Here is a 12,515-nt window from a genome sequence, read left to right as displayed (position 1 = left end):
AAATAAATGCAATCATTCCCTAACCTAAGGGCATTATTACATGGAACAAGTAAGTCATGGACGAGAGAAATCCCGAACAAAAGAAAAAAAGTTGTGAATAAAAAATATTTGTTCGCCTTGTTCTTCATTCTATAGAAATTATTATGAATGGGAAATGTTGGATAGAAGTCAAGGCAACAATTGTGCTTTTTTCTCCCCATTTTGAAGAGTTGGCTCAAACACTTTTTTTTAAAGTGGTCTTCAAAGTACAAACATACGGTAATTGGCAATTTACATTGTTTTCGTATAATCCTTTTTTTTGTATTTTGTTCGTACACAAAATAGAATCAGGAATCAGTGGGAAGTTTATTTTTTCAAACACGTACGAAAAAAAAGGTAGCTGTTAAAATAATATTATTATTGCCTTTTGTGTACGGAAAACATTTTCGATCATTATTAATGCTGAAAACTTGCTATTTTTTTCGTTTTTTTCTTTTCAACGAATAAAGAGAGAAAAAAGGGAGGTCAAATATTTTGATAAATTTGCATAATTTTTATTTTTTTTGTATGTCGAGCTTTCAACACTTCTCACACACACATTTTTCGCCAAAAAAACAAAAAAAGTTGATTCGGGTCGTTTTTTTCTTTCGTCAGACATACTTTCAGGTACAGCCCAATTCAATCACAAAAACGTCGTCTTTTTGTGAATTAAATTTGACATCAAGTCAAAGTTTGCATCGAGATGATAACAAACATGGAAAAACACGAAACCAAAGTTTTCGGAAAATTTATCATCGAAACTACTCTACTGCACTTTTCTCGTCGAGACGAGGCACTGAAGTGAATAAAAACTTTATCAATTTGTCACCATCATGAATAAAATGTGTACGTAAACGCGGCAAGTGTATGTGACAAATATTTCATGTAATTATTATTATTATTAAACTTTTGTGTGTTCTTTTTGTACGATTCAACGGGTTTTTCTTATCGAAATCATAATAAATTGTCTTTTGTTTTCGCGTCGACGAAGTTTGTCAAGAAATGTGAAAAATTGTAGAAGGTGAATAAATTCATCTGAATTGTACGAAGTGAGTAGGATTTCCTTTTCATAACATTTTTATTAACTTTTTGGTACGGGGCGTTTTGTACTTTTTCTCCTTGGATTTCTTTTGTTTTTGAAAATTTTAATTTTTTAAAATTTTTGAAAATTTTAATTTTATCAGATCAAAAAATTCTGTAAGATCGATTTCTGGTTTTAAAATGTGCCTTTTTGCGTTCGCTTTTATCAACTGAGCTTTGAGTTTACGAAACTTTGTGTTATGAAGCTTTACTTTGTCATTTAATATGTGATTCTCTTCTTCAACCTTCTTGAGTTTCATCTCGTTAATGATTCTCATGTACTCGAAATTAGTTTCATCAGTAACATTTTCTGAATGTGTATAATTTTTTTAAAAGTTGGTTAAAATTTTTTATGCTTCGATGGTTAGGAAACGATTTTAATAAAAAAATTTTTTTCACATCCTAAAAAAGAAAATAAGTTAATTAAATGATTTTGAAAGTTCTTGAATTTTTAAAAAAATTTTAGAAAAAAATAAAAATTTAATTATTTAAAAAAATATTAATTAACTATTAAAAAAATTAAATTTTTTTTTGTTTAAATTTAATTTTTTATATAATTTTAGATTATTTTTTAAATTTATTTTTTTTTAATTATTCAAAAATAATTTTTTAACTACTTAAAAAAATTTATTCAATTTAATTTTTTGATTATTTAAAAAAAATATTTTTTAACTATTAAATTTTTTATTCTAATTAATTTTAAAAAAAATTTAATTCATTTAAATTATTTTTTAAATTTATTTTTTTTATTAAATTTTTTGAATTTATTTTTTTTAATTAAATATCTTGAATTAATTTTTTTTATTTAATTTAATTTTTTAAATTATTTTTTAATTTAATTTTTTGATTATTTAAAAAAAATTTTTTAACAATTTAAAAAAAAATTAATTTAATTTTTTAATTTTTTAAATTAATTTTTTTTATTAATTATTTTAAATAAATTTAAAAAAATTTATTTTTTTTATATTTATTTAAAAAAAAATTAATTTATTTTTTAATTTATTTAAAAATATTTTGTTTAAATTTAATTTTTTTATTATTTAAAAAAAAAATTTTTTAACTATTTGAAAAAATTTTTTTAAATTAAATTTAAATTTTAATTTTAAATTTTTTTTTTTTAATTATTTAAAAAAATTGTTTTTTGACTATTTAATTTTTTTAATATAATTAAATTTATTAATTTAAAATATAAAATTATCAGAAACGCACTGTTCTCGCAACTCTGTCATTTTTGGATAAGTAGCGCAATAATTCAACAATGAAAGATTTGTTTCTCTCACATTTTGATATTCACACAACAACAAATTATAAACAGCTAAAAATAAGCTTTTTTTACAAAGAAACAGCGAAAAACGACGAAAAATGAAAGCAATTTCGTTTGAAAAGATTTTTCAAGCTCTTTGCTTCTTATTATAATGATCATCATGACAACAACCCTCGTTTTCTCCAAAAAAGAAAATAATTTTCTCACAAACTCAGTTAAAACGAAATGAACGAGAGAGAGAGAAAGAGCTTCTGAAAAAAAAAAAACAAATGACTCACCATTAATCTTTTCCGTATTTGCTGCCGTCGTCGCCTCCTGATGATTTTTGTCAATGATGTTTTGTTGTCTGCGCTTTTTACCCCGTTCCGGTCGTTGCAAACGCAATTGTTGTGCCTTTGTACCCATTTTTTCCACAAATTCATCAATGTCGCTGTCTTCTTCCTCCGTACTGCTAAAATTTTGCGATGACGAATTCATCAAATTATTACGTTGCTTTGTACGTCGCCGATGCCGATTAAGTCGTTTATAAACATTACTTTTGTTGGTGTCATCGTCATCTTCTTCGCTCGTGCGATTCCGGAATTCGCCGAAACTGTTACGTATTGGATGAGGAGACGCCTGGCGGTTTGTTAATCGACGAGGTGATAAATCGTTATTGGATTTGCTGAAATTTGATTTTCGAATGACACTTTTTATCCGGTTTGCATCGTCGTCGAGCATTTTCTTCGTCGAAGATTGTTTTTCTGTTGCAGCAGAACTTTTATCATTATTATTGGCTTTTTTCATAATGCCATCGGTGACACAATTTAAATTCAATTTCTTTTCAATTTCTTCCGGCATCATGCAATTTTCATCAGATATCCCTTTTGTTCTCGTACTTGGTGCAAACTTTAATTTTGAGCTACTTTTTTTCCTCTCCTCCATTTTCTCGTCGTTCTCCATTGTTTTGAGTGCCTCATCGAGATTCCTTGAACGTCGATTACTTTTCTTATTGTTGAAGCTATCTTCGCATAGAAGCAAGGTACCTGCTTTGCTCGAACGATAATAGTAACGTTTACTCTGTCTTGCTTCTTCGAGCAATTCTGAGTCACTTGTACTCGAGGAATCGTCTCGACACTCACTGACTCGTTGCAAAAAGGACGAAGTAAATCTCACGGAAGAAGAGCTTCGAGAATACTTTTTGTGCTTTCGAGGAATTTCAGCTGCACTTTTACTTTTGTTCAAGGCATTTGGAACTCTCAGTAGATCAGGAGTCTTTTCCTTGTTCAAGTTCGAAACGACTTTTGGCTCTTCTTCGACAATCGGTTCGTCAACTATCGATCGAGCTTTACTCACACTTCGACTTCTGACATTGCAACGAATTCCCTGTTCCTTTAACTGCTCCACAAACTTATTCACGACATCTTTTTCAATCGCTTCGAGTAAACTTTTTCTCGAACTTCCGCTTTTACTTCGCGATAACGGAACCTCTAACTTGCTGCTCTTACTTTCTCTCAAAGACTCGTGAATTGTCTTCGCTCGAGGTCGAAAATGGTCAACTGGAACATCAACTCCTTTAACAGTTGCTTTCTCCAGCTGTTCATTCCCTTGGAAGACACATTCGTCGTCGTCAGCTTCCACAAGAAGATTTCCAGTTCCCGAATCGTAAAGCTGAATCAAGGGAAAAGCAATGTGAGGCGAAGATTTCGACGTGGATAACTCCCATTTCCATTCTTTCGGTTTGTTTAAGCTTAAACGCACAGATTTATTGAGGGGATTCGAACTCGTGTTCGAACTTGTTTCACTTTTTTCATTGTTATTGTAATCTACTGAATTTTCTTCCTCTTTTACTTTGGTTCTGATAAAAACTGACATTCTATTGTTTGTATATAGATTGGGAGTTTTAATTAAAAATTTATCACTTGAGTAGTTTTTCGATATTTTCTTCGTTTTATTCGTTAATAATTTCGGATGCGGCGCACATGCTTTTCTTTTCTCTTGTTGTTTTGTTCATTCTGTGTTTTTTGTGTTGAAAGTCATTATAATCATAAATAATAAATAAATAAAGGAACGACACAAAAAGATTTTTTTTTCTTCAACGAACTTAACCTAAATTTGTTCGTTTTAAAGAAAAAAAAATTGTTTTCATCTCAGCAGGTATTTTTTTTACGTTAGATTTCGTTTTGAAATTCAAAAAATGTCTTTCGGAGGAATTTTCATTTTTTTTAAAATAATTTAAATTATTAAATTAAAATTAAATTTTTAATTAAATTAATTTAAATGAAAAATTTCATAAATAAAAAATTTTCAAACTGTAAAAGTTTTTTTTTAACTAAATTTTAATTTTATTATTTATTTTTTTTTAATTTAGTTTTAAAATAAAATTTTTATTTAATTTTAATTTAATTTTTTATTTTAATTTTTATTTAATTTTAATTTAATTTTTAATTTAATTTTATTTAATTTTTTTATTTTAATTTAATTTTTAATTTAATTTTTTTAATATTTTTAAATTTGATTAAATTTCAATGTAATTTTAATTTAATTTTATTTAATTTTAATTAATTTATTAATTTAATTTTTATTTAATTTCAATTAATTTTTAATTTGAGTTTAATTCAATTTTAATTATTTTTTAATTTAATTTTAATTAATTTTAATTTAATTTTAATTTAATTTTTATTTAATTATTTTTTTCATTCAATCAACTGAAAATAAAAAAAATAATAAAATACGCTTAAATCTCGTTTTTTCAAAAAATTTCCTCCTTGTTAAAGAAAAATACATTTTCAATGTTATGACAACAAACGAAAAAAAAAGAAAAGAAAAAATTTATATAATTTTAAATTTATTTTTCGCATTTCTTTCCATCTGACTTGCTTCGTATATATGTTATGAATTTGTGGGTCTCATAAAATTAATTGTGTAACCCACATAAAAATATTTTAAGATTTTTGCGCTCGGTACATCAACGTTATTCTATGATGTTCATATCGTTGAAGAAAACCGAGAGAAAATGCGAAAATTTATAAAGAAACCGGCCGAAATTACAAATTCTCCCCGAGAATTGACTCGGCACATGACTTTTTCATTCAAAAAACCGATGTGAACTTGACTTTTAAATTGAAATAAAAATAACACTCGCGAAATAAAAAAGTAACCATCGCATATTTGGCAAATAAAAGAATAAATAAACACTGTCCATAGAGCGAAACACGGCAGCTGTTTGTTATTTACAATGTCAATGGTTGTAGTTGTAAATGACGCGAAACGAGATTCTGACAGAAAATGGAAAAATTGTCAATATTTAGCAACTTGAAATATTTTTCGAGTGAATCATTACTGTGCCCTCCTTTATTTATTTATTTATTTTTTTTTATCTTTATAAATACACTAAAGACTTTATCGTAATATTTTTCACGAAAATATGTGTTCCATATTTTTTTTTATCTTTACAAACTACCGTAATGTTGTTATAATAACGACGACACGAATTTCTTCTTTTTTTTCAAACTCACAAAATTTTCGTACGTGCAGCGTAAGATCGAGATGAAAACTGAAAAGTTTTCACAAAATACATTTCAAAAAAGTTTTTCGTACACGATAAAAGTGAGCGGCGGAGAACAGATTTTGTCGACAAACAGACGAAACAAAAAAAAACACATACATGCTCATGAAAAATATTTTGTGTCAGATTGTAAAGTATTTAAGTGAGTTAAATATCTCTCAAAGTCATGTTTTTGCTGTGTTTCGTATTATTTTGTCGTAATTTTTGATATGAAAATTCACATATGGGTTGCCGATAAGAAATTTTTAAACTGTTACGAATGTGATGTAACTAACGATTGATTTACGATCAATATACCGAGAATTACACGGGGAACCAAATTGCATGCCACTGAAGTGTGATGTGAGTCATTGTTGTGCAGTCCCCTTTTTTGCTAAAAATATCGCGAGTTATTTTTAATTTATTTTTTTTTCTGTTTCTATGAGATTGAATATGAACGCATTTTCCAATGATGTACATTCCATATGACAAAAAATGGGACAGTAGATTTCTTTTGATTTTTTCGAAATGCGTTTCAGAAAAAAAATTTGCGTTTGCAGGGTCTGTCTGCAAGCTTAAAAATTATCAAATTGACTTTAAAGAAAAATTACGTTTTTTTTATATTTTTTAATTTTCAAGCTTATGAACCTTCAAAAAGATATTTAAAGAAAATTTCCGTAATTTTTGTTCAATTTCAAGCTTAAGAATCGTTAAATCGATTGTTTAAAAGGATAAAAGTTAAAATTAAATTTAATTCATTAAATTAGAAAAAATTAACTATTTTGCGAAAATTAGTTTTTTTAGCTCTAAAGTCAATAAAATAAATTTTTGTGTTTCATACTCAATTTAGCTTCCTTTCAGAAAGGAAATTTGTTAACATAAATGGCTTAATGTGCATGCCTTTGTAAAATTATGAGTTGTTTCTCATTGTCATTCTTCATTGTGACACTTGCTTAAAAGCAAAATCCTCTGCATTAAAACTTCAACTAATGCTGTTATCTTTATGCAAGTTTGACTTTCTGTTTGCTTTCGAAGGTAGTAAATATGTTCATTTTGCTCATTTTTACTTTGTTAATTGTTTTTATGATATGATATGATATAATATTAACTTATGAAGCTTTTGTAATTCAAAAATCATCTTTATGCTGAAGATATGTACTTGATATGAAGCCACAGGTAGAAGGAATATGCAAATGCTCTAAGACATATTTGGTTAAAATAATTTCGTAAATCCTTTCGTGAAGATGATTTTTTAATATTTTCATCAAAAGTCGTCAACCTGAAAATAAAAAAATAGTAAAATTTGCTAATAAAGCCATAACTTACCTTCTGAAACCAAAATGCGCTCAAGTCTCATAACAGAAGTTTTGAATCTCCATCACTTAAATATCCATTAAAGAAAATTTCATTTAATGACAATTGGATTACGTTGAGATTGGAAACTTTTCTTACTTAAACCTAAAAAAAATCATTACAGGTCATATCTTGATTTTCTCTTAAGTAGCAAAAAAATTACTTACTTTAGGTAATTAGTGAAAAAAAAAATTATAATCTTCTTGCAAAAACTTGAACAAAACAGGCATCATTTGCAATCAACGTTCAACTGCTTTAAAATGTAATTTTATACGTTTAATCGTCGCGCATACTATTAAGTTGTTGTTTTGTTTTGCTTTTTTTCCTACCACAGAAGAGTACATTGGAGACATAGAAATAAAGAGAGAACAATAGACACAAAAGCAGCAAACACAAAAAAGGCAATAAAGCATTCCTTAATTAAATTATCGTCTTATTGCTACTTACCTGTCCTCGTATAATTAGTTCACGTTCTATGCGCGGTCTCCCACAGAATAAATTGAAGAGGTGTGTTTGCAATTAGGGGTTTTGGAGAATTTGATTCATTTAGATTTAAATTGTTTTTTTGCAGTTCGGAAAGATATGAAATTGCATTTTCTGAAAATTTTTAAAGTTTTCATTCATTAAGGATAATATAGTTTATTTAGAAATGGTCTTACCATAAATAGTATTATTTATAAATCTCTGCTTATCATAACTACAAATTTTCATTTAGCGCGATTCTTGAAGCTTTTATTTTTGCATATCGATCATGAACATCAAATATGTGTAAATAGTTGAATATGCTGCTCGAAAAGTTTCAACATTTAATGGATACAGTCCTCCAACAGTTTGCATTGAAGTGTTTTGCATTCCAAAGAATAACATCCAGTAGGTTTTTCTTTCCTTTGGAATCATTGAATACCATGAGATGCAATAAATCTCATTGATTAGCGAATCGTTCTTAACTTCAATTGCTGTTCCAATTGCACATGGTAAAAATATCAAGCCGAAAAGAACTACAAGCCCATAATATCCGACAATCCAAAATTTGTGCACAAGTACGAAGAGAATCAATACGTTCATAAAAGCATAACTCCCAATATTGACGAAAAACATTTTGTTGTAAAAGTCTTCAACTTCGTTGAGAAAGTCTTGAAAGCGATGATGCAGTTTGACAAGTTCATTTAAACTCTCTTGATGTCCTTCTTCATTTGGATTTGCTTCAATGGCAGAATTCAACTTTCGTAACTTGATGATTAGGTTATCAACTTGGAAAAAGGCGTTGCTACTAAATAAGAGATACGAGTGAAATGTAGTTTGCATTGGTGCAAGAACAGCCAAAAACACTTGATAAATTTGGTATAAGCAGTTCACAAAGTATCCCGGGTTTGCAGTTGTACTTAAGCCAGGTATGAAGAAACCAAGAGGCAGGAAGAGTTCTCCTGTGTAGAGATAGTAAGGAAGGGGTGACAAAATACAAATCAATCCGCCGCCGGAACAAACTACAGTTGTAAAGAGAAACAATTTCTTACAATCCATCGAATGTTTCAAGAACTTTTCAATCTCTTGCTTTTCAGTTTCTTTCTTCAAACCATCACCAAATTCATAGATTTTGTTCAACATGCTGCACAACTGCTTCTTTTTCGAAATTCCTTTGAAAGCTAAAAAGTATGAGGTCCATCCGAAGAACCATGTGACGAAACAGTAACAAACTCGTTGAAAGTCTCCCCAAATAAGCCAGATATCGATTAAGTTGATGCTCATATAGAAAGTGACTCCAACCAAAACGAATCCGAACAGAAAATTTATCTTGTAATCTGGATTAAACAATCCATAGCCGTACAAGGAAGTCTCAAACTTCAGATAAGGCACAAGAAAATTCTTGTAAATTTTATTTGGATCGTCAATGTTTGAAGTATCAAAATATTTCTTCAAATAATTCTTTGCTGATCGATGAATTTTGTTCCAAAACTTTTGAATCTTCATATTGAAGAGTTGTTGAGAGATTGACTGAAAATCGAACAAAGTTCAGACTTTTATACCAATTCGTAAATAATGGACATAAGGTAAGTTCTCAATCAATTATGAAACAATTCCATGATGAATTCGTGGAAATGTATTTACGATATAGTTGTATTGATTTACAATCCTGTGAGAATTTCGCTCATATTAATTATAGGCAATTATACAACTTTTGTGCAATTATTTGCAAATCGACTTTCAAAATGAAAAGTACGTATTTTCTATTTTTTCAATTTTATCAAGCTTAAGAACCATCCAAAAGGCTTCCAAAGACATTTTCTATAATTTTTGATCAATTTGAAGCTTATAAACCATAATGGGCTTTCAAAATAAAAATTACGTATTTTTTACGTAATTTTTATTTATTTAGTTTTCAAGCTTGAAGAACCATCCAAAAGGCTTCCAAAGACATTTTCCGTAATTTTTGATCAATTTGAAGCTTGAACCGAATTCTGCCATGCCTAATACTTAAAAGTCATACAAAGCAGAAAAAAGCGTTATTTATGGCATGTACCCTCAATTATTTCGCATAATATGAAGATAGATACCTTTCCCTTGCTTTTGTTTATTTTATTTTTTTCAGTCTGTTCGGTGCACTTGTTACGACAATATTTCGAGTAAAATCTTGCGAAAATCTTTCCTTCTCACGAAAAATTCGGGACGAAACGACAAAGTTCAAGCAGATAAACGATATGATTTTCATTAATTTACATTAGATAACTTTTGTGTTCAACATTCTGTCGTTTCATGCAACGTTGCGCTTTCAATAGCGAAAGTTTCCCTCTTAAGAAGACACGTTTCGAACGACACCAAAAAGTTATGTGTGTCTCAATTTGTTCACGTTCCTTGTATTTATTTACGGATTAAGCGCGCCACGAAACAATGGATAAGCTCAAAGGTAAGACAAAACCGCGTGTGTGCCTCATTATTATTTTTATTAAAAAATGGTTTTAATTACTCACCTGCCTCAGGAATGATGCCAAAATCCGTAAAAGTCCCGAAAAAGTTGCGAAAAATGAAAAAATGGAACAACAATTTGACACTCGATACGATCGGCAGTACAATCGGGAACAACATAAGTCAATTAGTGAATCGATTTTATCCACAAACGGATTCGAATGAAGGTAAAAATCCTCCGGAGAACGAACCGCCAGGCGTCTCCACAATTTCCGGTTCATATGTCGCAGATTCGGTGCCTTCAACGTCGCAAAAGTCCAATTTTGGGTTATACGCTTTGAAGCACGATCGGAATAAGGATCGAAAGGAAAGCGGAGGGGGCAAGAAAGGTTTACAGCTGCTTCATATCCCAAAATTGAGAAAAGATAAGGTTTCGAGTACCTCGAAAAATGTCCAAAAGGAAATTGTTCATGAGAAATTTCAACCTTGTAAAAGTTTGAAAGATCCACAAAAAAGTATCGAACGAGGTCAGAGCTCGAGTTTAGATGAAAGTATTGGTTCAGTGAATGACTGTACGGAAGTTCATTTCGATATCGAAAGTGATTTGGAAACTTCCAAGAACTCTAAAAGGGTTCAATTGAAGCCAGCTGTTCCTCCGCGAAGACGAAAGCCCTCGCAATCGAGTGTAACGACTGTCGTCCCGAAAGAAGAGCTTTCAGTTCAAAAATTTCCTCAAGAGAAACCCAAACCAAGTCCTCGTAAAGTTCCTCCAGCTCCTGAACCTCCAACGAAGCCTGAAGTAAAGTCTTTGGGAACTTTTGTGGCTCAAAATCGTCCCGAACAAAAACCTCAAGGAACAAGAGCTGAACCTAAACGAACTCATGCCCGAAACAAAAGTGTCGATATTTTCGTCAAAAAACCAGAAACTGAAGTTTTTCAGGATTTCGATAATTTTTTTGACAAATCAGCAGTTAGCTCGTCATCATCTTCTTCGAATCAATCGAGTTTCGACCAAAAAATGGCTGAACTTCGTTCAAATACTGAACGACGTTTCAGTCAAATTAAAGTACAAAATTTTAACGAAACAAGTAAAATTCCTCGATGCAAAAGCATAATTTCGCCAAAGCATCAACAGAAAGCAATTGACTCGGAATCGTCGAGTAACGAACTAAAAAGTCCCAAAATTGTCACAGATCAAGCGAAAAAGATGCCGCAAGGGATTTTGAAACAAAAAACGCCGTCCTCGCCGAGAGATGGCGCTGAAGAACAAAGAATGCCGTTCTCGCCGAGAGATGGCGCTGAAGAACAAAAAATTCCACAGCGGAAATTTTTCGTTTATTACAACGACGAAGATGAATTAGTTTTCAATCAAGAATACCAAAAGCAAGTTGAAGCGTCGAAAAATTCACAGCCCTTGTCACTTTTTATGGGCTGTGAAAATAACAATCAAATTTTGCAACAACAAAAACTGAGCTTGAGTGACTTCAACCACAATGACGTTATCTACAGAAACTATTTTAATAATGCTGACCCGAATGACAGTCTTCGGAGTATGGCTTCCTCTTCAGATGGCATTTTTATTTAAATTTTCATCGATTTCTTTCAAGTTGTTACTGGATGAATGCGAAATATGGGATAAAATATGAGAAAAATTATGCAATATTGAAGTGAAGTGAAGTAAATTTATGTTTTAATGAAAAAAGTTATGAGAAAATTTTTTTTAGATAAAAGTGCATTTTTATCAAAAAAAAAAAAAATAAAAAATAAAATTAAAATAAAAAAAAAATTAAATTAAATTAATTTATATAAAAATTTTTAATTTTGAAATTTTAAATTTTGAAAAAATATTTTTATGAAAAAAAATTAATTTTTATTTCTTTCAAATTATTTTAAAAAAAATTAAAAAATTATTAATTAAAAAAATTAATAAAAATAAAATTATAAATTATTTAATTGACTAAAAAATTTTAAGAAAAAAAAAATAAAATTAAAACAAAAAAATAAATAAAATAATTTAAAATTGAAAATAAATAAATTAAAATTTAAAATAATTTCATAAAATTAGATAAAAAAAATTATTTTGAAAAAAAAAAATTAAATTAAATTAAAACAAAAAAAAAAAAAATAAAATAATTTAATTTGAAAATAAAAAATATTAAAAAAAAATTTAAATTGTTAAACTATAAAATATTTATTTTATATTTAATTGATATTATTTTTATGGTTTTTAAATAATAATTTTGTAAATAAAATATTTACCTTCATAAAATTTTCTTTAGATAAAAAATTTAACCTTTAACGAAAAATTAATAAAAAAAATTTACGTACAAAAGTCTTTATTTTTTCTAATTTTTTTCTGGAATGAAACGCGAA

The 12,515-nt window shown here is 28.7% G+C and overlaps 4 protein-coding genes and 1 long non-coding RNA gene across 6 annotated transcripts in view; 1 reads left to right on the top strand and 4 right to left on the bottom strand.

Moving 5' to 3' along the window:
- The window catches only part of LOC134833898 (tyrosine-protein phosphatase non-receptor type 13-like), a 65,837-nt gene extending 62,569 nt beyond the window's left edge, over nucleotides 1–3,268 (bottom strand). The window contains exon 1 of one of the 2 annotated variants that reach the window (XM_063848386.1): nucleotides 2,641–3,268. In XM_063848386.1, coding sequence (XP_063704456.1) covers nucleotides 2,641–3,205 — 565 coding nt within the window. In that variant the 5' untranslated portion in view covers nucleotides 3,206–3,268. The remainder of the gene's footprint in view (nucleotides 1–2,640) is intronic. The other variant, XM_063848387.1, reaches the window with a different exon arrangement.
- On the bottom strand, nucleotides 3,264–4,216 carry LOC134833664 (uncharacterized). The gene is made up of 2 exons (XM_063848066.1): nucleotides 3,346–4,216; nucleotides 3,264–3,298 (listed from the first exon to the last, which is right to left on the bottom strand). The coding sequence occupies exons 1-2, from the start codon at nucleotides 4,214–4,216 to the stop codon at nucleotides 3,264–3,266; spliced, it is 906 nt and encodes a 301-aa protein (XP_063704136.1).
- Nucleotides 4,217–6,772: 2,556 nt separating this feature from the next.
- Nucleotides 6,773–7,580, bottom strand: LOC134835714 (uncharacterized). The gene is made up of 3 exons (XR_010162219.1): nucleotides 7,409–7,580; nucleotides 7,215–7,346; nucleotides 6,773–7,167 (listed from the first exon to the last, which is right to left on the bottom strand). It is a non-coding gene; the product is annotated as an uncharacterized LOC134835714 (long non-coding RNA).
- A 393-nt stretch (nucleotides 7,581–7,973) lies between these two features.
- On the bottom strand, nucleotides 7,974–9,209 carry LOC134833658 (odorant receptor 43a-like). The gene has a single exon (XM_063848057.1). It carries the CDS (start codon nucleotides 9,207–9,209, stop codon nucleotides 7,974–7,976), a length of 1,236 nt encoding a protein of 411 aa, XP_063704127.1.
- Nucleotides 9,210–9,894: 685 nt separating this feature from the next.
- LOC134833656 (nucleolar protein dao-5-like) lies at nucleotides 9,895–11,727 on the top strand. Its single transcript, XM_063848055.1, has 2 exons — nucleotides 9,895–10,143; nucleotides 10,217–11,727. Exons 1-2 carry the CDS (start codon nucleotides 10,128–10,130, stop codon nucleotides 11,725–11,727), a joined length of 1,527 nt encoding a protein of 508 aa, XP_063704125.1. The 5' UTR covers nucleotides 9,895–10,127.
- Nucleotides 11,728–12,515: the final 788 nt, after the last annotated feature.

The sequence above is a fragment of the Culicoides brevitarsis genome, chromosome 3, assembly GCF_036172545.1.
Source record: "Culicoides brevitarsis isolate CSIRO-B50_1 chromosome 3, AGI_CSIRO_Cbre_v1, whole genome shotgun sequence".
Classification (NCBI taxonomy): Eukaryota; Metazoa; Arthropoda; class Insecta; order Diptera; family Ceratopogonidae; genus Culicoides; species Culicoides brevitarsis.
Note: the sequence above shows the minus strand (reverse complement) of the source record. Positions and strands in the feature narration are given on the sequence as shown.